General features: G+C 39.4%; 1 protein-coding gene across 2 annotated transcripts in view; it reads right to left on the bottom strand.

Moving 5' to 3' along the window:
- Positions 1-538: 538 nt before the first annotated feature.
- Positions 539-23,797, bottom strand: part of kdm4b (lysine (K)-specific demethylase 4B) — a 61,989-nt gene continuing 38,730 nt past the window's right edge. For both annotated transcript variants that reach the window (XM_079594290.1, XM_079594289.1), the window contains 11 exons: positions 23,659-23,782; positions 20,925-21,103; positions 19,877-20,078; positions 14,892-14,968; positions 14,760-14,815; positions 13,940-14,048; positions 10,573-10,758; positions 8,620-8,787; positions 7,360-7,479; positions 5,108-5,200; positions 539-2,838 (listed from right to left, as the gene is read on the bottom strand). In XM_079594290.1, coding sequence (XP_079450416.1) covers positions 2,497-2,838; positions 5,108-5,200; positions 7,360-7,479; positions 8,620-8,787; positions 10,573-10,758; positions 13,940-14,048; positions 14,760-14,815; positions 14,892-14,968; positions 19,877-20,078; positions 20,925-21,103; positions 23,659-23,782 — 1,656 coding nt within the window. In that variant the 3' untranslated portion in view covers positions 539-2,496. The remainder of the gene's footprint in view (positions 2,839-5,107; positions 5,201-7,359; positions 7,480-8,619; positions 8,788-10,572; positions 10,759-13,939; positions 14,049-14,759; positions 14,816-14,891; positions 14,969-19,876; positions 20,079-20,924; positions 21,104-23,658; positions 23,783-23,797) is intronic.

Genomic DNA, 23,797 nt, shown 5'->3' with positions numbered 1-23,797 from the left:
AGCCTAATTGTTTTTTAATCAGATAAAGGCACATTTAGAACAGCTAAATGTCAATGATGGTTCAATTTGACAAAACCGGATTAATGTTTTTGCCTCGGGTGATTCATGGCGTTTTTTCCCCAATGGTTTATTTTAAATAGCTCTGGTCTCCGAGAAAAGCTTTTAATCTGTTCGATTGTGATCATATGCAATTAATAAACAGCAATTTACTGACCTCTGAACTTCAGGAAAGTACTTTGGAGGAGTTTTCAGAAAGCAATTTATAAAAACTAAGCATTTTCTGGAGCAAAAGTGCATTTATGATTGACACAATACACGTCTATGATCTTTACAGTCGTTTATGATTAATAGGTGAGGATTTAAAGAACCATTTTGATGACTAATTTGTGAACTGGTTCAACTGACTCATTACAAAGAACCAGGTCCAAAAATAACTCCCTAACAAATCAGACATCACTACTTTTTTTTGCTAGACAAAACTTGCATGCAAGAGCTAAACCTATAGTCAATTGAACACTAGAAACTTATTTTTGGTTTTATTCATTTATTATTATTAAATTTTTCATAGCTTTCCCAGGGAAATAAACACAGTTGAACACAAAGCACAGTTTCACTTCACATTTTATTAGAATCTTTCCTAGTAGACCTACTTCTGCACAGATAAACATTTGCCATCATCAGTATTCAAGCTGTGGTGGGTTATTATTTCATTAAACTTGCCTCTTGTGAAGTTTCTGTGTTAATGCAAAGCAGAAACCCCAGGAACAGAGGAGTACAAATGCCATCGACACACTGTGTCAAGCCGTAGCGCGGCCGTAGGCGTCACTGACAGGTGGGAAACAACAAACGGTGTCGAGTATCAGTCGTGAGACGAAAACAACGGTTGTCACATCAAACGGAAGGGGAGAAGATGTGCTAGCAACAGCGAGAGAGGTTCAAACCTTAGTACGCACTTCATCGCTAAAGATTCATGACCTTCAAGGTGTAGTTCGGATTATAAAACATGTTCCAAACTGGTCAAAATGAAAGCAGGAGGAATAATAGTGTGTGGGGGAAGAAAAAGGGCTGTCAACACAATTAATCACATTTTTGAAATGTCTATTTAATGTTTGACTCGTTAACCGCAATAATGTCTTAACTTGGGGAATTTCATGCATTATTTATCCTGCATCTTGGACAATTCTCTGAAATCTCTGGCATGCTTAAGAGATTCTGTCTGGAAAGAGTCTCATCCGAGCGTTTGTTTCTAAATTAATCAAGTGGGCGAGCGTTGGAGCAAACTCTCAATGCTATCTGGACGAGAAACCTGCGAGAACCGCCAATGGAGGCCTTCCAAAACGATAATAGCTCAATCTACACATCACAAGACAAAACAACAAAAAGGAGAAAAGAAATCCGAAGCGACAACCAGACCCTTTATTTCATTGTGACATGGCATTGGGTAAGACTCTTGAAGATACACTGAAAAATGCTCAGTTTCGTGAGCAGGACGTCTAGTATGTACACCTCACCGTGGGTCACGTGACCCGGAGCGCCCCTCAGTAGTCTAAGACCTCTATAGCACCTTGAGAAGGCTGATTGCGTATCTGTTTAACATCACCTATTACTATATGCTTAAATGTACGCCACCTCAATCTCTTGAATAGAAAGGATAAATTCAACTTATTTATTTTTTTCATCTTTCAACATTATGTTGCAAAGTTTCACCAAAATAAAAATCAATAAAAATCAAAATCATAATAACAACAACAACGGTAATTATAATAAAAAAACAGACAAGGTGAATAGTTTTCCATATAAACGTCTACCAAGAATGCTACAAAAACAAATTCAATCGTCTGGCGCTGAAAAACTTTTTATCGTTGGTTATAATCGATAGAAGAATACATGATGCACGAATCTATCATAACACATACGTTTGCGCTAACTGAAAACTGTAGCTTCTGATGCTGTCATAGTTGTGATTTTCTTTATACAAATATTAAATCTATATGTGACAAAAGACATTTAAATACTTGTTAAATCCCATGAGCCCTGCTAAAACTTCCTGTGACCCCCTCCCAAACACTTGAGTACAGAGAAAAATACCTGAAACTGTACAGATTTAGACTGTGTTTTTGATCAGTGACCGGGTATAGCATGATGTTTTGGCTTAAGTTAGAAAAATATTTTGCAGTCGTTAGAGAAAAAAAAATCAGGTATAAAGTAAACAGCACAGACAGCGAATGATTATTCCATCTGAAAACTTTCAGTTTAGCACAAGAGGCGGAGAGAGGGATCGTGGAAAGGGGTCCGAAGAATGCGGCGTCCCCCAAGGCTCTGTACTGGGTCCGTTTCGGCTTCAGCCTATAATGACACACATGCGTCCCACGTGCACCGTACATGTGTGGGAGACTCAGATTAGCACGACAGCGAGTAAATGAAACAAAGACATGCAGTGGATGAATTTAAAGTCAGTTAAACGTTGACGAATAGCTGCTAGCGCAAAGCGGCGCTTCAATACATCGGCTCAACGCCTTGTTCGTCCTCTTCTGGAGGAAAGTCCGAGTTGAGGAGAGACTCCATGTAGGCGATGTAGCTGGAGCTGTGGGTGTAACTCTCGCTGGGTTCTGGGGCAGGAAGTGTGGGAGCTGAGACAGGAAGTGATGCGGGTGGCAAGCAAGGGGGGGTGGTGGTGTTCGGAGTAATACTAGCGGGTAGGAAAGCGGTGATTAATTCAGGAGGTAGCGCTGAGGGCTCGATGGCTAGCGTGGGTGGCGGTGTCGGCAGACGCGGGCGTTTTGCGGCCATCGGTTCGTCTGACGGTTGGGCCTGAGGTTGTTGTTGGTTCACAGATGCCTGTCGATAATAATAAAAAACTATTATGTTTTATGCAGCTCTCAAAATAGCTGCACTGTTAGTAGGGTTGGGACAATAAATCGATGCATCGTGAATCGAGAAATGATTCTGGATTGATTCCATTTTTTTCCGAATGCATCGCGAATAGAGCGCCATCTGCAGTTAAAAACTAGCCTAGGGCGCCATCTGCTGTTAAAAACTAGCCTAGAGCGCCATCTGCTGTTAAAAACTAGCCTAGAGCGCCATCTGCTGTTAAAAACTAGCCTAGAGCGCCATCTGCTGTTAGAAACTAGCCTAGAGTGCCATCTGCTGTTAAAAACTAGTGTAGAGCGCCATCTGCTGTTAAAAACTAGCCTAGAGCGCCATCTGCTGTTAAAAACTAGCCTAGAGCGCCATCTGCTGTTAAAAACTAGCCTAGAGCGCCATCTGCTGTTAAAAACTAGCCTAGAGCACCATCTGCTGTTAGAAACTAGCCTAGAGCGCCATCTGCTGTTAAAAACTAGCCTAGAGCGCCATCTGCTGTTAAAAACTAGCCTAGAGCGCCATCTGCTGTTAAAAACTAGCCTAGAGCGCCATCTGCTGTTAAAAACTAGCCTAGAGCGCCATCTGCTGTTAAAAACTAGCCTAGAGCGCCATCTACTGTTAAAAACTAGCCTAGAGCGCCATCTGCTGTTAAAAACTAGCCTAGAGCACCATCTGCTGTTAGAAACTAGCCTAGAGCGCCATCTGCTGTTAGAAACTAGCCTAGAGCGCCATCTGCTGTTAGAAACTAGCCTAGAGCGCCATCTGCTGTTAAAAACTAGCCTAGAGCGCCATCTGCTGTTAAAAACTAGCCTAGAGCGCCATCTACTGTTAAAAACTGGCCTAGAGCGCCATCTGCTGTTAAAAACTGGCCTAGAGCGCCATCTGCTGTTAAAAACTAGCCTAGAGCGCCATCTGCTGTTAAAAACTGGCCTAGAGCGCCATCTGCTGTTAAAAACTAGCCTAGAGCGCCATCTGCTGTTAAAAAAACTAGCCTAGAGCGCCATCTGCTGTTAGAAACTAGCCTAGAGCGCCATCTGCTGTTAGAAACTAGCCTAGAGCGCCATCTGCTGTTAGAAACTAGCCTAGAGCGCCATCTACTGTTAAAAACTAGCCTAGAGCGCCATCTGCTGTTAGAAACTAGCCTAGAGCGCCATCTGCTGTTAGAAACTAGCCTAGAGCGCCATCTGCTGTTAGAAACTAGCCTAGAGCGCCATCTGCTGTTAGAAACTAGCCTAGAGCGCCATCTGCTGTTAGAAACTAGCCTAGAGCGCCATCTGCTGTTAAAAACTAGCCTAGAGCGCCATCTGCTGTTAAAAACTAGCCTAGAGCGCCATCTACTGTTAAAAACTGGCCTAGAGCGCCATCTGCTGTTAAAAACTGGCCTAGAGCGCCATCTGCTGTTAAAAACTAGCCTAGAGCGCCATCTGCTGTTAAAAACTGGCCTAGAGCGCCATCTGCTGTTAAAAACTAGCCTAGAGCGCCATCTGCTGTTAAAAAAACTAGCCTAGAGCGCCATCTGCTGTTAGAAACTAGCCTAGAGCGCCATCTGCTGTTAGAAACTAGCCTAGAGCGCCATCTGCTGTTAGAAACTAGCCTAGAGCGCCATCTACTGTTAAAAACTAGCCTAGAGCGCCATCTGCTGTTAGAAACTAGCCTAGAGCGCCATCTGCTGTTAGAAACTAGCCTAGAGCGCCATCTGCTGTTAGAAACTAGCCTAGAGCGCCATCTGCTGTTAGAAACTAGCCTAGAGCGCCATCTGCTGTTAAAAACTAGCCTAGAGCGCCATCTACTGTTAAAAACTAGCCTAGAGCGCCATCTACTGTTAAAAACTAGCCTAGAGCGCCATCTGCTGTTAGAAACTAGCCTAGAGCGCCATCTGCTGTTAGAAACTAGCCTAGAGCGCCATCTGCTGTTAGAAACTAGCCTAGAGCGCCATCTGCTGTTAGAAACTAGCCTAGAGCGCCATCTGCTGTTAGAAACTAGCCTATCTGCTGTTAAAAACTAGCCTAGAGCGCCATCTGCTGTTAAAAACTAAGTTCAGAATCGATTCCCGATGCATTCGGAAAAAATTGGAATCGATCCTCGAATCGCGATGCATCGATATATTGTCCCAGATCTAATTGTTAGCTTGAAAAACCTCTAGTTTGAGAAACACAAAAGCAGTAAATTGTTAAACTTGCACTTTGACTTTAGGTTGATGAATTGTGTGTGCAGAAACATACGATACTCGGCCCGAAGCGCTTACCAGACGAGACATGACCCTCTTGGGCAGCTCCTGGTTGAGCGAGTGAATCTCACTGCGCTTCAGTAAGATCTGCGTCTCGTCCTGAAACTCCACCTGGAAAGACATGCAGTGAGTTTAGATGCTTCAGATCCTTCACTGCTCTTGGAACCAAATCATATGATGCGATCCAAGCTTGTGTCTCAGCGGCCACCTTACTAACACCCTCGGGAAGCAGTTTTCCAGTTATACAAGTACAGCTCCATCTACGTAATAGAAATATATCTAAATCAACAAACTGTTTCGCAATTTAATAATAATTGTGATTTAATTATGTATGTTTCATCTTTCAGGAAGAGACATGAACTAACAATACATAACTCCACGCACTAGGGCTTTCAAAACTTAACTTTCTTTCTTAAATATTAGCAAAATTCTAATAAATTGAAACGATTGTTCTTAAATAAAATATAATTTCCTTAATGTGCATGCAAGGAAAATTAGGTTACAATAGTGCATAAAACTGTAAGTGCATCCGAAACCAGAGAAAACGCTTCAACAGACATTGTAATGAACTACATGACACAAAACAGCAAACTGCCATTCAGAAACAATCCACTTCTCCTCACTACATCTATATATTGTTCGCCAAAAACACCAGTCGCTCAACTTGATCTGCAATTTGAAATTTGAATAGCCTTACCATGCACAGAAATCACTTATCTAATGCTAAACCTGACGCGATCACTGTTGATAGAGCTGTAAAAACGTCATTTAACCCAAAATATTCCTTTACAACTCTTATTTGTGGAACAGAAGAGCAACCAACATAACAAGCTCCAAACTTTCAACCAGTCTGCAATCAACACCCTCTTCCAGATCAATTCCCAGCAGCCTCGAGACCTGCCAGACTTCCAGACGTCCAGTAACAGATCGCCTGGGGTGGCTGGGAGAGCATTCGGTGCGTCTGGCAAAGGCTGAAGTGACGTCATGCAAGTGATCTGTGGTTGTTATGGAGTGCCGTGACTCACACGGATCTGATAAATAATAGAGTCTTGTGGCGGCGGAGCGAATCAAACGGTTCGTTAATGCTGACAGAGGAGTCTCTCAAGAGTTCAGCCGAGCAATGAAACACCGTATCCTGTGTGTGTGTGTGTGTTTGGGTTTTAATGAGAGAAAATCTGACGTGAACCAAAACTAGTTCATCCAATGTGTCAAACAATGTATTAACACAGTTTGGTAAGCCTCATTTTACAACATTACTGTTTTCGATTTAGCTTTCTGGTAGTTTCTGAGTCACTTTTCCATTCAAATGTGACCCAAATGTGAGGAAAAACATGGTCCCATGTCTGCACAAGAACACAAAAGCACTTCCTGTGACGGAGTGTCGCGTGTACGAGATATAGCAGATGAATGGCGGTCTATTCTTGTTGTCTGCGGTCCATCACACCTCATAAGATTCATGTACAGACTCCATAAATCCCCCAAGCGGCACATATGCCTGGTCTTCTCATTTTCCCATTAATCTCTCCTCCCTTTTGCTCAAGACGTCAGCGGCTCCTCTGTGTACGAGGAAAGCGAACTTTACACCAAATGTGGACTCATCAAAGACTCGGATAATCAAGAGAAAGTTAACCGAAAGATTTCGTTTTCGTTATTTCTAATAATCGGGCGACACTGTGGCGCACTATTAGATTATAAGCAAAAACAAACAATAAATGATTAGTAAATTAGAAAAATTAACTCTTTAAATTATTTTATTAAAGTCCCCCTGTGGCGAAGATGAAGTTTTTAATGTTGTTTATGTGTCTATGTGGTGTTTTTAATCTGCTTTATTCATAAGTCGACAGCATTGCTGAGTATTTTCTGCTTAAAACTGCAGTGAACCAAAGACCGTCTCAAAAACACGGTTTGAAATCGCTGGTGTTTCTGACGTCACACACTACCTTGTAACCAATCAGATCAACGTGTGATCGTCAACCAGTGGATCTCTGAGTGAGTGGAGGCGGGGCTAATTTGCATATTCATAGAACCGCGTATACTAAATGAGGCAAGGGTGTCGAGTTACAGTCAAGATATTTTAAGGCAAGAAAAAAACATTTAAATATGTCATTTTGGTGATCAAAGATGAGTTGAGTTAGATACAATTATTGACTACAGGGGCAAAAAAAAAAAAAAAGAATTTACTGTATTTAAGTTGAAGCCAAACCGATACATCAAACAAACAAAAGTCATTGGATAAATACATGCAAACATAAATGTAAGCCGTCAGTTACCTGGTAGGATCGGTGGACGTGTTCCTTGACAAAAGACGCGTTGAGAATCCGCCCGTCGATTGTCTTGACCACCACAATTTCGCCCTGTTCTGGAGGTCCGTTCCGCAGGCAGTCGTGACTCTGAGACACAAATTAAAGAGACGATAGATCAAATCTTATTGGATGAGCCAAATTAATCCGCCAAAGACAACCATAACAACCTAGAATCAGATTTCAACCAATCAGCATCCAGGACCAGAACTTAAAGGCCCCCTGACATCAAAATGTACGTTTTTTTTTTTTACTTCTAGAATGAATATGGTAGACTAAAGGATATGAATAAGCTGGTGTGCTCCAAAACTATGACAAAATTCGCATTTAGGAGATATTACTATAAGCATTAATACTAAAATTAATCACAGATTTTTATGACATCACAGCGAACTTCAGCTTCTCATCACATCTTCTGTCCAATCAAATGCTCTCTAGATTCTAAAGCTCCGCCCCCTATGATATAAACACCACCTGGCCGAAGCGGCCGTTGACACGTTACAGAGCAATACGTGTTGGAGATGTGTGTTCGGTTGCTCAAACGCTCGAGTTTTCCAACTGTACGTCAGATTCACTTCCATGGTGCTGTCAGTCTGTGAGGGAAACTAAACGCTATAGGCTACTTGAAAAGGGGGAGGAGCCATTCAATATGTCCCGCCTTAGCTTCCTGTTTCAGTGGAAATTGTACATTGTATTTATTTTTATATTATTTTTTGATGCAAGTACATAGTACTTAAAGCCACTTAATATGTGACTCTGGACCACAAATAGGGGTAATTTTTTAAATTTTGATTTATACATCATATGAAAGCTGAATAAATAATCTTTCCATTGATGTGTGGTTTGTTAGGATAGGACAATATTTGGTCGAGACACAACAATTGAAAATCTGGAATCTGAGGAGCAAAAAAATGTAAACATTGAGAAAATCTCCTTTAAAGTTGTGCATTTATGTTCACGATTGTGCTGCACTCACTCACAAAAATACATGTTTTATATATTTATGAGAGGAAATTTACTAAATATCTTCATGGAACATGATCTTAATATCCTCATGATTTTTGGCATAAAAGAAAAATGGATAATTTTGACCCATACAATGTATAGTTGATATTGCCACAGATATACCCGTGCGGCTCCAGACTGGTGGAGTGATCCAGGGACACATTTAAAGTGGGACCCAAAATGGTTGTAAATCCCCACATGTTGAAGAGACTGTGTTTAGCTCACCAGCAGGTTCTCCGGGAAGATGTTATCACAGTAAGAGCCGTCGTCAAAGTTGACTTCGTAGTAGTTCTGCGTGCCGATGCCGGTGATGGTGCAGCGATAAAACCAGCCGTTGCTGCTCCTCCCGATGACCTCCTGACCCAGAGACAACTCGCGCGAGCTGCTTTTGACCTGCAAGAGCCAAACCTTCAGTTCGAGGAACACACACTCATTTAAAAGAAATCGTTCACCCAAAAATTAAAATCAGCCCATGATTTACTCACTCTCAAGTCATCCTAGGTGTGTATGACGTTCTTCTTTCAGACGAATACAATCAGAGTTATATTAATATATGCCCTGGCTCTTCTAAGCTTTATAATATATACAAAAATATAATATATAAAAAATGCAGTCCATTTATAATGGCAGTGAATGGGTGTTTCTGTTTAAAAGTGCATCCATCCATCATAAAATTATGTGATATATCCAGCACTTTTATGAGGGATGGATGCACTTTTATGATGGACAGATGCACTTTTATGATGATAGATGCACTTTTATGATGATAGATGCACTTTTATGATGGACAGATGCACTTTTATGATGATAGATGCACTTTTATGATGGACAGATGCACTTTTATGATGATAGATGCACTTTTATGATGGATAGATGCACTTTTATGATGGATAGATGCACTTTTATGATGGATAGATGCACTTTTATGATGATAGATGCACTTTTATGATGGACAGATGCACTTTTATGATGATAGATGCACTTTTATGATGGACAGATGCACTTTTATGATGATAGATGCACTTTTATGATGGACAGATGCACTTTTATGATGATAGATGCACTTTTATGATGATAGATGCACTTTTATGATGATAGATGCACTTTTATGATGGACAGATGCACTTTTATGATGGATAGATGCACTTTTATGATGATAGATGCACTTTTATGATGGACAGATGCACTTTTATGATGGATAGATGCACTTTTATGATGATAGATGCACTTTTATGATGGACAGATGCACTTTTATGATGGATAGATGCACTTTTATGATGATAGATGCACTTTTATGATGATAGATGCACTTTAATGATGGACAGATGCACTTTTATGATGGATAGATGCACTTTTATGATGATAGATGCACTTTTATGATGATAGATGCACTTTTATGATGATAGATGCACTTTTATGATGATAGATGCACTTTTATGATGGACAGATGCACTTTTATGATGGATAGATGCACTTTTATGATGATAGATGCACTTTTATGATGGACAGATGCACTTTTATGATGATAGATGCACTTTTATGATGGATAGATGCACTTTTATGATGATAGATGCACTTTTATGATGGACAGATGCACTTTTATGATGGATAGATGCACTTTTATGATGATAGATGCACTTTTATGATGGACAGATGCACTTTTATGATGATAGATGCACTTTTATGATGGACAGATACACTTTTATGATGGACAGATGCACTTTTATGATGATAGATGCACTTTTATGATGGACAGATGCACTTTTATGATGGACAGATGCACTTTTATGATGGACAGATGCACTTTTATGATGATAGATGCACTTTTATGATGGATTGATGCACTTTTATGATGATAGATGCACTTTTATGATGGACAGATGCACTTTTATGATGATAGATGCACTTTTATGATGGACAGATGCACTTTTATGATGGATAGATGCACTTTTATCATGGACAGATGCACTTTTGTGATGAATAGATGCACTTTTATGGATTTCAAAACAGAAAAAGAATAATTCACTGTCATTATAAAGCTTGGAAGAGCCAGGACATTTTTTTATATAACTCTGATTGTATTCGTCTGAAAGAAGAATGTCATATACACCTAGGATGAGTTGAGGGCGAGTAAATCATGGGCTGATTTTCACTGAGTGTGTTCTCAAGGTTACGCACCTTCTGATTGGTCTGTTTGTGTTTGTGGCAGGTGACGGACACCACGTACGGCCAATCGGCCGGCTTCATGGCGACTCCTGCGAGGAGCGCACAGGTGACGTGGAAAGATGTGGAGCAGTTGTCCGACGAGCACTGGATACACGCGCCGAAGATCTGCTTAGTCGTCTTGTGGCAGTAGACGCATTTCTGAAAACCAGAACGAGGAAATGTCAATATATAACATCATTAACATTACAAATTACCAGGATACATAGGATACTCAACTAGGTACAAAAGTGTCAAGACACAAAGTCTGACCAGAAAGTGTGAATAAGTTTGAAGGTTTTAGGTTGAAGTAGTTTGAAGTTGTTTTAAAGCTTAGAAATACAGTCCATCAGAAAACAGAATTGTTAGCATGATTTATCACATTGCTAACATGTTTCTAACACGATTTAACACTTCGCTAGCCAATTTTAGCATGTTGTTAACATTTGATTAACATGAATTAGCACAACATTTACGTGATTTAACACACTGTTAGCATGAATGAACACATTGCTAGTGTGTTTCTAGCATAAATAAACAGATTGCTAGCATCAATTAACACATACCATCTTTTAACATGTTTGCTAACATGAATTAGCACATTTCTAGCATGAATAAGCGAATTTAAATAAAACATGTATTAATACGAAAGGTTTACGATGAAGAAGAAAAGAAACAAAAAAATTAAAAAGACATAAGAAACAAAATAAGGATAAAAACAACCAAGAAATGAAAGTGAAACAGAAACAATGAAACAAGCAAAGTAAACGAACCAAAACAAACAAAAAAAGCACAAAAGTATAAACAACTAGGAAATGTAAACATCAAAAGTCATTTATAACTCATTTAACTATCGTAACTTGACTAATTGCAGGGTTTTCAATGAGGAAAAGTGATTTTATCCATCAGAAAATGGAGCCTGAGGCGAATGCTAAGTCGATGCTAAACAGATATTTGGCTATTGGTTAACATTATTTTCATGTGTCAGCTGAAAGCGAAAGTCATTTCAAGAGCGCAGCAGCTTACATCTCCATGAAGATTAGAAAGAGGAACATTTATGAACAGTGAACAACAATAAAAACACCAGAAAGAGGCGATTTTGACTCAAACGCAGAAATAAGGGCTGCTTTTGAGGCAAATGAAGTCAGTCGATTGTTTAAAACACTGTGCCATTTTACTGCGAATATCCTCTGAATGAAAAACATTTCAGCTCATCTTTCCCTCTTTCTTTGTGTCCATTCTTCCCTGTCTTTCTCTTCTCCTCCATTTCCACATAAACCACCTCCAAACACACACACACACACACACACACAGCGCACGGACACGGGGATATCGACGGAAATAAAAATTCTTTATTAAATTGTCAATACTTCATTTCAGCCCCCTGTGGCCAAGCGGTCGTAATGTACGACGGCCTTTCGATGCGGCGCCGGCTCGGAAATATTTCATCGGCGGGTGAAAGCCTCTTGATTTATCATTCCTCAGGGATTGATCACGAGACAGGCCAACGGACAAGAGAAGGGAAAAAATGTGTGATTTACGAGCATCAACCCCTCAGTTATTTATTCATACATCAAGACCTGGCGTCCATTTTGTGTTGCAGTGAGCAAGACTTTCTTTTAATCCACGAGAATAAATGTTTGATGTTCATATAAACATTTAAAACAAACTACTGACATCGATTTGCTCCAAAACTGCTCTTTTCCACAAGCTGATGTCAGACGTGTGAACATTACGAGAGCTTTATGAAACGATAAAGTAGAAAAGAAACAAGAATGATGAAAAGACAAAAGAAATGAAAAAAAGGGTAAAAACTGAAAAAAAAGCACAAACAAAAAGTAAAAAGGAATAAATAAAGAGAACAAACTTTGCCGAATGAGCGAGAAAAATGGAAACGAACAAAAGTAGAAGCAAAACAGAAAAAATGAAATAAAAAAGAATTGAAAGAAAAAAGTACAAAAGAAAAAGAAAGAGCGAACAACAAAATAATATAAGAAATAAATAAAACAAAAAGCAAAATAAAAAGAATCAAACAAAAAAGCACGAAACAAAAAGAAAAGAGTGAACAAAAGAAACAGAAAAAAGTAGAAAAGAACAAAAAAAATTAAGAAAAACAGTAAAAAAAACTAAAGAATTAAGAAAAAAAAAAATCACAAAAAAGAAAGAGTGAACAAAAGGAACAAAAACAGAAGAAAACACACAGCAAAAGAAGCAAAGAATGAATGAAAAAAAGCACAAACGAAAGAATGAAAGCTGGAAGAAAAGAAACCGGAGGAGCGAAGCACATTTTTACTGTCATCGTGTGGTGAACGTGTCGTGTGTGTGTGTGTGTGTGTGTGTGTTCAGACGGAGAAACCTGCCTATATACGGTAATCAATGCACTTCATTTAGCACAGCAGAGGAACGACACCTGATTATTCAGCCTTCCACATCATTAATAATGCATCATTCCCTCCGAGAGAGAGAGAGAGGAGCAACTAAACAAGACAACTGAACAAAAGAAACAGAAATAGAATGAACAACACAAAAGAAACTAAATAATGATCATCAGGGTAAAAGAAAAACAAAACACAAATGAAAGAACAAACGAATAAGCAAAAATGAATGAATGAAAACAAACTAAAGTAGAATCCAAGCAGAAAAATACCAATGAAAAAACAAACAAACAACAAACAAAAAAGCATTAAACTAAAACAAACAAAAAGAAAGAAAAAAATTAAGGAAGAAATAATGAAAGTATGAAAAAGGCAAAAAAGAAAGAAATACACACATTAAGAATGAACAAAAGAAACAGTGAAGAGCAAAACAAAATTTGAAAAAATGTGAGAAAACAAACACACGAAAGGCCAATAAGAAACAGAAAGAATAACTGAAAACAACAGCAGAAAATGAATGAAACTAATATATGAAAAACAAAAGAACAAAAGAAATAAACAAAAAAGGCAAAAGCAAAACACAGAATGAAAGAAACGAACAACAGATGAATGAGAGACTTATAGTTATTAACCCCTAGGTTCATTTTGCGCCAAAATTGTCCTTTAACGTAACGTGTAAATGCGCGTAACTAGCGTAAATCAAGCAAGCTAGTGTGCATAGGCCACGAAGTGTTGGCGAAATAACACGTTAGCGGACCGGAGGGAATAATATGGAGTTTTTCCCAGAATACTTCTTGAACTAAATAAACTCAAGCACTTTCAAGGACCTGTATATCTATGCGTGTTTATTTTCAAAAACATTCCTGGGCCTTTATTTATTTTTCAGATTCACAAACTTTCAAGGATTTCAAGGGCCCGTGGGAACCCTGTGAGTGTCTTTCTCTAAAGTTGAAGTGGAAGTCACTCACCAGACTCTTCCTGGTGTCGGGAACAGAGCTCACGTCCACAGGCTCTCGCTCCACAGCGCTGACGAAGCGAGCCTCGGCCACAGCCACCGCACAGATCACGTGAACCCACCTGACGACAGGAGACAGGCTTTACATCGACTGTTTGTTTAGAAAATCAGCATTTCACTTTCAAATGAAAAGTTCCTGATAATTTACTCTCATATAGTGACTTCAATGGGGTCCAACTGGTCCAGATGTGAGTTTCAGTGCAGCTTCAAAGTCTCGACTCGATCCCAGCCGAGGAATAAGAGTCTCATCTAGACAAACCAGCCGCCATTTTATAACAGAATAAACATTTATATACTTTTAACCACAAATGCTCGTCTTGCGCCACACACCCAGTGTTCACACACCTGTTCAAGTTATTAAATGACACATATTTATATGTATGCGTGTCAGTTTATTGCTTAAAATGGTCCTTTCCACCTTTCCAACACCTTTCCAGCGTGATGACGTAATGCGTTGCGTTTGTGGTTAAAAAGTATATAATTTTTATTTATTTTTAGAAAATGGCCGCTGGATTGTCTAGCTAAGACTCTTATTCCTCGGCTGGGATCGAGTCGAGACTTTGAAGCTGCACTGAAACTCACATTTGGACCAGTTGGACCCCATTGAAGTCACTGTATGGAGAAACATCCTGGAACGTGTTCATCAAAAACCTTCATTTCTTTTCGACAGAAGAAAGAAAGACATGAACATCTTGGATGACGTGGAGGACATTTTTATTTGAAAGTGAACTACTCCTTTAAGATGTCTCGTAATAGAGTTTAAGATGTTAGACCTGTCATCTGTGGTTTTCTTCAAAGCTCCTCCTCTTAAACTGCACAAACAGCAGGCCTGCAGACGGAGAAAACAATAATGAACGCAACACTTTAACGCAACAATAAACGCGTAAAATGTGTTCAACACTTACGGCTGTCCACTCCATCGAAGTGCATCGAGAACACATCCAGTCTTCCTGATTCGTCTCGGGATTGACTCCATAACAACCTGACGGAAAAGAAAAAAACGAAAACTTTATTTATTAAACTGTGCATTTTCATCAGTGTACGTTATTTTCAAAACTGTGCGATTCACCAGTGTACGTTATTTTCAAAACTGTGATTCACCAGTGTACGTTATTTTCAAAACTGTGATTCACCAGTGTACGTTATTTTCAAAACTGTGATTCACCAGTGTATGTTATTTTCAAAACTGTGATTCACCAGTGTACGTTATTTTCAAAACTGTGATTCACCAGTGTACGTTATTTTCAAAACTGTGATTCACCAGTGTACGTTATTTTCAAAACTGTGATTCACCAGTGTACGTTATTTTCAAAACTGTGATTCACCAGTGTATGTTATTTTCAAAACTGTGATTCACCAGTGTACGTTATTTTCAAAGATACAACAGTTTCTGTCATTTTTCTATTAAAAAACATCTTTCTCCGACATAATTTGATACAAAAAGAATGAACAAAGAGTTAAAATTAAGAAAAAAAGACAAAAAAGACAGAAAAAAAAGAAACGAACAAAAAAAATTACAAAACAAAATTAAACAAATCGACAAATGAAACTAGAAACTAAATAAAGTAAAAAAGAAATTGTGTGGCGGTCAAAAATGACTGAAATTTTTTATTTTAATGGGAAAAAAATACTATATATTAGTTTGACTATATTTTTAATTTAATATTTTGTACTTTTAGGGGATTTTATAGTAATAAATAACATTTATGGAATAATTTCCAACTCTATATATCTAAGAAATATTTGCATGTATACAATATGAATTGCACTCTATATACAGTATATTTATACATAATTTAGATTATATATAAATATTCTATAATATAAATAACAAATTTTCTTAAATATATACATGTATGTGCGTGTATTTATATATACAATCTAATTATACACAGTACACACACATCATGTAAACACAAACTTTTATTTTAGACGCGATTAATCGCGATTAATCGTTGCCCAGCACTACAAAAAACATAAACTTTAAACTTCACGTTGAAAAAGCGTAATGCTTATGACCGCCATCACTGAATATTCAGCTGGAAATAAGTCATAATAATGTGTTATTTCAAGTCTCTTTTACACCTTTTACATTTCCAACCAATTACACGAGCTGTAGCAAATTGAAGCCTTCGCATTTGAAACTCCAGGATGACGTTCACACGAGTAGCGTTGTGGTCGCGCGGTGTTCAAGAACCCGCTGTTTCCCGCAATTACACCAGACACCCTTGGATTGCAAGGCGCAGGGACTGTGATATTGTGCGAGCGATCGCTTTAGAAGAAACGCTCCAGCTGGAGGTGAAAGCTCACACAAATGGAAAGCCCGTTTTGACATGCTGTCATTTCCCCTCGTCCTCGTCTTATCGAAATCACCAGCTTTCAGCAGCTGTGCCCCCCTCATCCGCGCAGGTAAACACTAGCAGCGGGAACCGCGCGTTCAAGCCCAGATCGAGCCATAATGGCCTCCGCCACGGCACACGGGACACAAATACAGCCTCCGGGCATTAGTTTAATATGCGGCACGCACACACGCGCTTATACACGTTCAGGAAAGTCATTTTCATAACCGCTGGAAGAATGTTTGTGAGTTCAAGCGATTACGAAAGCAGGCTAGCAGAAAATAGCATCAAGAAATGAGGAGGCAATGACAGCACAACTAACAAGCTGTCTTTCACTTCACGAGCTGTTCAAGGCTTTGGAAAGCAAACAAGCTGGAGATGTTGGTGTTATTATTGGTCTTTTTTTCCCCCTAGAACGGTTCAAACATTTTGGACGGTGGTGCGCTTCTCTTCACGGCCTGTTCTTCACGGCTTTGGGAGGCAAACAAGCTAGAGATGTTTAGGGTTGGGTATCGAGAACGATTTCCACGAACCGTGGATTCGATAAGACGAGCGCATTTCGATTCCTTTGTGTGCATTTTAATACGACTTTAAACCATTCGAGCACAAGACGACCCGCGCGCTGTTTTCTGTTCAAAATGACGCGCGCACAGAAAGCGCCTCTTGACTAATATCACTACGTTAAGCCTTGTTTATACTCGACGCGTCCGCACGAGCGCGAGTCTCCGCTGACTCCAAACGGTCGAGGCGTTTATACTTGACGCGCTCGCCGTTGTACTATTCTTTATTCTATTGTAGAGATGTTGTTTGTTCCCTCTAGAACGGTTCGACTATATATATATATATATATTTTTTTTTTTGTCTTGTCTTCTCTACAAAAATCAGTCAAGGGAATCTCAGCGTTTTAAACACGGCAGGAGCTCTGGTGACTTTGGGGGGGGGGGGGGGGGGGGGGGGGGGGGTAAAATTTTCAACAGGGATACAGAAACCGAAATGAATAAGTCAATTGACCCTTCGCAGGGAGCTTGATTGACAGGTGATCTGACCAATCATACTTTGCCATCCGCCATTTTGTCTGACAAAGCAGTCAGGAGAGTTATTAGATTAACGTTGGAGGATTTGAGCTTGAGAAGCGGAGTGTACTGACGTCTTTCCGCGGTTAAAACAACATTCATTCTGATGTTCATTCATGTTTATTTGATGCTGTAAATGAACTAGAAGGAAGAGATGATCGGTTCACGAGCAGCTTTAACTGAGGCGACACAGCGATCTGTCACACACATTAAAGAGCCACAAAACGCTATTTATTGTTTCAATTTCTTTAAAAAAATTACCAAATTTGAAAGGTGAGACTTTGTTTAATATCAAAAGTAACCGAAAAGTAAGCTGGTCTGTCCTGTCTGTATTAATCACTGCGTGAGAACATGGTGTGTGTGTGAGAGTGGCGTAGCTTGTCGGGCATAGCGACAGTAACTAAGGGGGGCGGGTCTTTGCGAACGGTCAATTGAGGACAAAACATTACCATTTTACAAATGACAGAACCAAAAAAGATCCAAAATGGCAACTCTTGAAAAGAGTAATAACAACAAACGATGCTTTCACTAAGTAACTGTAGAACACTTAGCATCACTGATGCAGAAATGTACATCCCATAATCAGCTATTTTAATGGACCGTGGGTCATCGGATCAGAATTACGAGCCAGAAATACCCGTTTTATAAGCTGCGCTTCTTTACAGAAAGCTTGAACGGAGGTGACAGCAACGGTGTGTTTATGAAAAGTGTGTTTGTGACACAGCGACAGCTTTAATTAGTTTGACAGAGTGAAAACAGAGTGACGGTAAACTGATTAGTGCGTCTAAAAGCAGACTAATGTACGCCGGCTCGTCCCAGAGCAAATCACACGACCGCTTCACAAACTTAAACACAAGCCGACATACGGAGAAGTCCAACTTTCCAATCTAACGACTCTGGAAAGCATCCGAGCGTAGCGCTTGTGTGTGTTGTTGTTTTTTACATACCATTTTGATGGTAAATATAACCATATATCACGGCCGAATGCTTCAGGAAAACATCAGGCAAAAGTTGAAGTGAAATAGTTTCATCTCAACTGTCATTTTCGTTTAAACGGGCCAATCAGAGCGCGGCGTCACTCACACACTCACACATTCTAATTGGCTACGCGGCTTAGACTCGCGCCGAAGAGAAACAAACAACTTTTGCCGTGTGTGTTTTCCTCTTCTGGAGGTTTTTTTTTTCGCCTCTAAATAAACAAGAGCGCTGGAGTTCAGCCTGACTGACGGTAAATTGGCTGGAGTGACGTCCGGGTCTCCGTAAGAGGCTCTCCGGGGCCCGGCGACGAGATAAAGAGACAATCAAGGGCGCTTATTAACACACACTCCTGACTGACAGACAGAAATATGTGGATAGGAGCAAACGCTGAAGATACAAATGAGATTTTGAAGTGAACTACTTCTAGTTTTAGGAGCATGGCTTAGAGAACAATGCAACACTAATATTATCTATCTGAAAATCTAAATTTCATTTATTCATAAATTAATTTTTTTATTTCAGGGAAAAATGTGGCGATTTGACCAAAAAATTAATTGCATCATAATATTCAGAAATGTTGGATATATACAATATACACCTTGTTACAGAAAAACTGAAAGGTCCTTTTGACTTGTATAAATATATATAAATTTTATTTATATTACTATGTTCTAAAAATAGATTTAATATTAATTCTTAATGGAAAGAACAAAAAGGAAGTTTTCACTCATAAAAAAAAGAAACAATTACCCAAAAATAAACAAATAATGCATTATATTATATTTTTATGTTATATATTTAATTAATATTTTATATCTTTTATTTTACAAAAAAAATTAAAGGTCTTTTTAGCCTCTCCAATATAGAAAATGTATCAAAAAACAAGAATAATGATAAAAAATATATTTATTATTATTATTATTTATGTTAAACATATTATATATGTTTACTTGGCATTCATTTGGCATATTTTTTATATTTTGTATATATACATATTGCTATATGTAAGAAAAAAAAGGGTTTGTTTGAGTCGTCCAAAGAAGGGTAATTTTTTTATATAAAAACAAACAATAAAAAATAATTATTATTATTATTATTCACATTATATAAATACATTTATTTATCCTTAATGATAAATAAACAATAATTAAAAATCTAAATAAATGATTATATTAATCTTCTCGGCTTCGCTTTTTGAAAACCAGCACGGAAAATGTCTCTGTCTATATACGTATATATATATATACACATCTTCACTTATACAGCGCTTTTAACCATATAGATTGCTTTACAGCAGCTTTACAGTGATAACAGGAAATTACAGTAACAGAGATTGTTCTGGCTTCACAGCAATAAAGTTCGTTTTGATTGATTCACTTCCGTTGACACTTAGACACCGCTCAGCTAACAGCTAACGCTTCGACGTCATTAGCTAACACGACCCCGCTTTAACTATCTGTTCTGCAGAGCGTTTGGATCATGAGAAGATGCTGGACTCACTGGCGTGGACCTGAAGGCCACAGCTTCCACAGGACAGGAGGACGCTGGTGCCGTCGTCACCGATGTGGGAGTTCGACGGCAGCGGTTCGGTGTTTTCGGCACCGGCGCTGAAGCAGATCTCTGGAACCAGCGGACGCGTCCGACAGCCGACCCGGGACACCAGCCCAGACGGGTCCGAGCCGTGGAACGAGTCCTTAACCGGCTAAACACACACAACAACACACGAGAGAGGTGAGCATGTTAAAGTGGACCTACAGTCAAACCGAAATATACTTCGACATCTTCAACATTTCTCACATTATCAGTTTATTCACTATAGTTTAGAAAATGGTGATCAAATATGACAGAACTCAGTTGATATTTGACAGGTTTTGTCCATCCTTCTGTTAGACTGTCTCACACATGAATTATGTAATTATTGAATGCTCAAAAAATAAAAAAAAATTCTCATATTCTCCATTGTTGCAGGTCCTCTCCTCCCAGTCTGCCAGTAACGCTCTGTTTAGTTCCTGTGCTCTGATTGGTTGGCTGGACCAGCCACCGGGGGGCGATGGAGACTCTGGGTTTATGAGCTATACTGGGACCAGCCACCGGGGGGCGATGGAGACTCTGGGTTTATGAGCTATACTGGGACCAGCCACCGGGGGGCGATCAAGACTCTGGGTTTATGAGCTATCCTGGGACCAGCCACTGGAGGGCGATCGAGACTCTGGGTTTATGAGCTATACTGGGACCAGCCACCAGGGAGCGATCAAGACTCTGGGTTTATGAGCTATCCTGGGACCAGCCACTGGAGGGCGATCGAGACTCTGGGTTTATGAGCTATACTGGGACCAGCCACCGGGGGGCGATCAAGACTCTGGGTTTATGAGCTATCCTGGGACCAGCCACTGGAGGGCGATCGAGACTCTGGGTTTATGAGCTATACTGGGACCAGCCACCAGGGAGCGATCAAGATGCTTCGGCTTCACTTTTCAGGACTTGAGCGGCACGCTTGGTCAGATTACGTGAGACTGTCTCAGTGTGTTGGCAGTGAAGCGTTCATCACCTGTGTGTAGGGGCAGAACAGCGTGCACACGGCGCAGTGCGGCTCGATGGTCGCCATCGCTGCGTTGAACTGCTTCTCGGAGAGGAAGTTTGGCAAGCAGTTCTGCAACAGGTTCTGCCACAGGTCCTTCTTGGTCTCCGGTACCGAGCCTCCGCTTGCTGCAAGTCCTGAGTACAGCTCTACAGGAGCACAGAGAGAACACACACACACACACACACACACACACACGTGAGATACGCTGCAAATGAAACGCTTCAGAAGAGTCACAGAAATAGACAAATTAAACCCAATGTAACGTTACTATTGCAATTGACTTTTAGACATCGTAATGATATTTTTTCCTAAAACTGTTATTGTACATATATCTGATTTATGTACCCCCCCACACACACACACACACACACACACACACACACACACACACACACACACACACACACACACACACACACACACACACCACTGTCCCACCCACTTTTTAAAACAAAGTTAAGCCACTGCACAGATAGATAGATAGACAGATAGATAGACAGATAGATAGATAGATAGAACGATGGATAGAACGATAGAACGATAGATAGAACGATAGATAGAACGATAGATAGAACGATAGATAGAACGATAGAACGATAGATAGATGGATGGATGGATGGATGGATGGATGGATGGATATTTAGAACGATAGATAGATAGATAGATAGATAGATAGATAGATAGATAGATAGATAGATAGATAGATAGATAGATAGATAGATAGATAGATAGATAGATAGATAGATAGATAGATGGATGGATGGATGGATGGATGGATGGATGGATGGATGGATGGATGGATGGATGGATGGATGGATGGATGGATGGATGGATGGATGGATGGATGGATGGATGGATGGATGGATGGATGGATATTTAGAACAATAGATAGATAGAACGATAGATAGAACGATAGATAGAACGATAGATAGAACGATAGAACGATAGAACGATCGATAGAACGATAGATAGATAGATATATAGATAGATAGATAGATAGATAGATAGATAGATAGATAGATAGATAGATAGATAGATAGATGGATGGATGGATGGATGGATGGATGGATGGATGGATGGATGGATGGATGGATGGATATTTAGAACGATAGATGATAGAACGATAGATGGATAGAACGATAGATGGATAGAACGATAGATAGACATGAATCATGTTTACAGTAAAATAAGGCTGAATGTTCGAGTTCTGTTCTTTCTCTCGAGCGAGACTCTATAGACAGCAGTGGAGTGTGTGTGTGTGTGTGTGTGTGTGTGTGTGTGTGTGTGTGTGTGTGTGTGTGTGTGTGTGTGTGTGTGTGTGTGTGTGTGAGGGTTTGATGCCCCTCTGTCCTGTATTCTGCCCCCTACAGTGACAGCAGGCGGTGCCGGTTTACAGCTGTTCATAACACACACACAGACAAATCAATAACCGTCTTCCAGCCGCTCGCTTTTATAAAGCGCTTATTGTTTGTGGCTGCTTTCTTTCATTCTTTATTGCTTTTGCTCTTTGTGCTCGCAAGCACACGCTTTCACAGCAAACAAACAAACTCTCCACCAAACCAGAACACTCGGAGATGAAACGTGTTCTAGAAACATTCATATTGGAAAAACTAATCTAACTTTTAACAACTTTCTCCTCGGTGGAACATTTACCATCAGACATTTATCTAGGATGACAATATTTCTCGTATTACCAAACGAAACGTTTATCTACAAAGAAACCAGCGCAACAGTTTTGTTATTTATATAAGAGCAGACATCCAAACAATTTTACCAAGATTGAATTTTAAGCATGCCATTTATGAAACTAGCACAACAAATTAAGGGAAATTCTTCATAAAACTATTCTAATGCAGTTTTCTGCAATTCAACAATTTGTGAATGGTTTTACGAACATTATTACATTTTACAGACATTATTACAAATTGTATTTAAAAGACACAAGAAGAATAAAAAAAGTAATTTAAGAACAACTTTACAAACATTTTAAAACTATAGTTGCTAACGGCGTTGCTAACGCCATTGCTAACGCCATTGCTAATGCTATCTATAAAAGAGGAGCAATTCGGATAAATCTATCGTAAAATATATTACTACATAATTTACTGCAGTTCATTTAACATTTTACGCAAGAATAGTTGTACGAACATCGTTAGACTTTTTGTATATTTCGAACATAATTTTTTTAATGTACATGCAAGAATGTGTTCATGAATTTACGTACGTCATTTTAAGCACGTCATTGCGAAATTCATGAAAATCTTTTGTAAATATATTCTTACGTAAAATCTTTAACTTAAATCTTGAACTAAATGTGACAAAAAAAAATGGTTTTACGAACAATTTCAAAATATAATCCAATTTTACGACCGCCATCAAAAAAAAAAAAAAAGGAGCAAAACGAATTCGGGTAAATCTTTCGTAACAGTTTACGCAAGAATGGTTGTACGAACAACCTTAAGAACACTTAAGACCTCATCAATTTATGTGCATTATTATTTTAAGGACGTCATTCCGAAATCTATCATAAATATATTCTGTCATAAAATGGCGAATTTAATGTGACGTATGAGCGGTTTTACGAACAGAAATCTGCTCGTTTCATGAATGAGGACCGAAATATTAATAATACACTTTGCACACTGAGAGTGTATTGCGCTTCTTGGTCGTGCACTGATGATGTCATGAAAGCGGTACCCACCCTCATCGCTGAGGTTTTCTTGTTTGACTATGGAGTGAGGCGAACGCATGGGCGGCTTGCTGAGCGGATGCCTTCTGCTCTTCTTCACCTCCACCTTCTTCTTCAGCTTAGCAAAGGGACTCGGCTGAGAACAAAACAA

This window comes from Phoxinus phoxinus (assembly GCF_949152265.1).
Source record: "Phoxinus phoxinus genome assembly, chromosome: 20".
In the NCBI taxonomy this organism is placed as follows: Eukaryota; Metazoa; Chordata; class Actinopteri; order Cypriniformes; family Leuciscidae; genus Phoxinus; species Phoxinus phoxinus.
The sequence above is the reverse complement of the archived record's forward strand: the minus strand, read 5'-3'. Positions and strand labels throughout refer to the sequence as shown.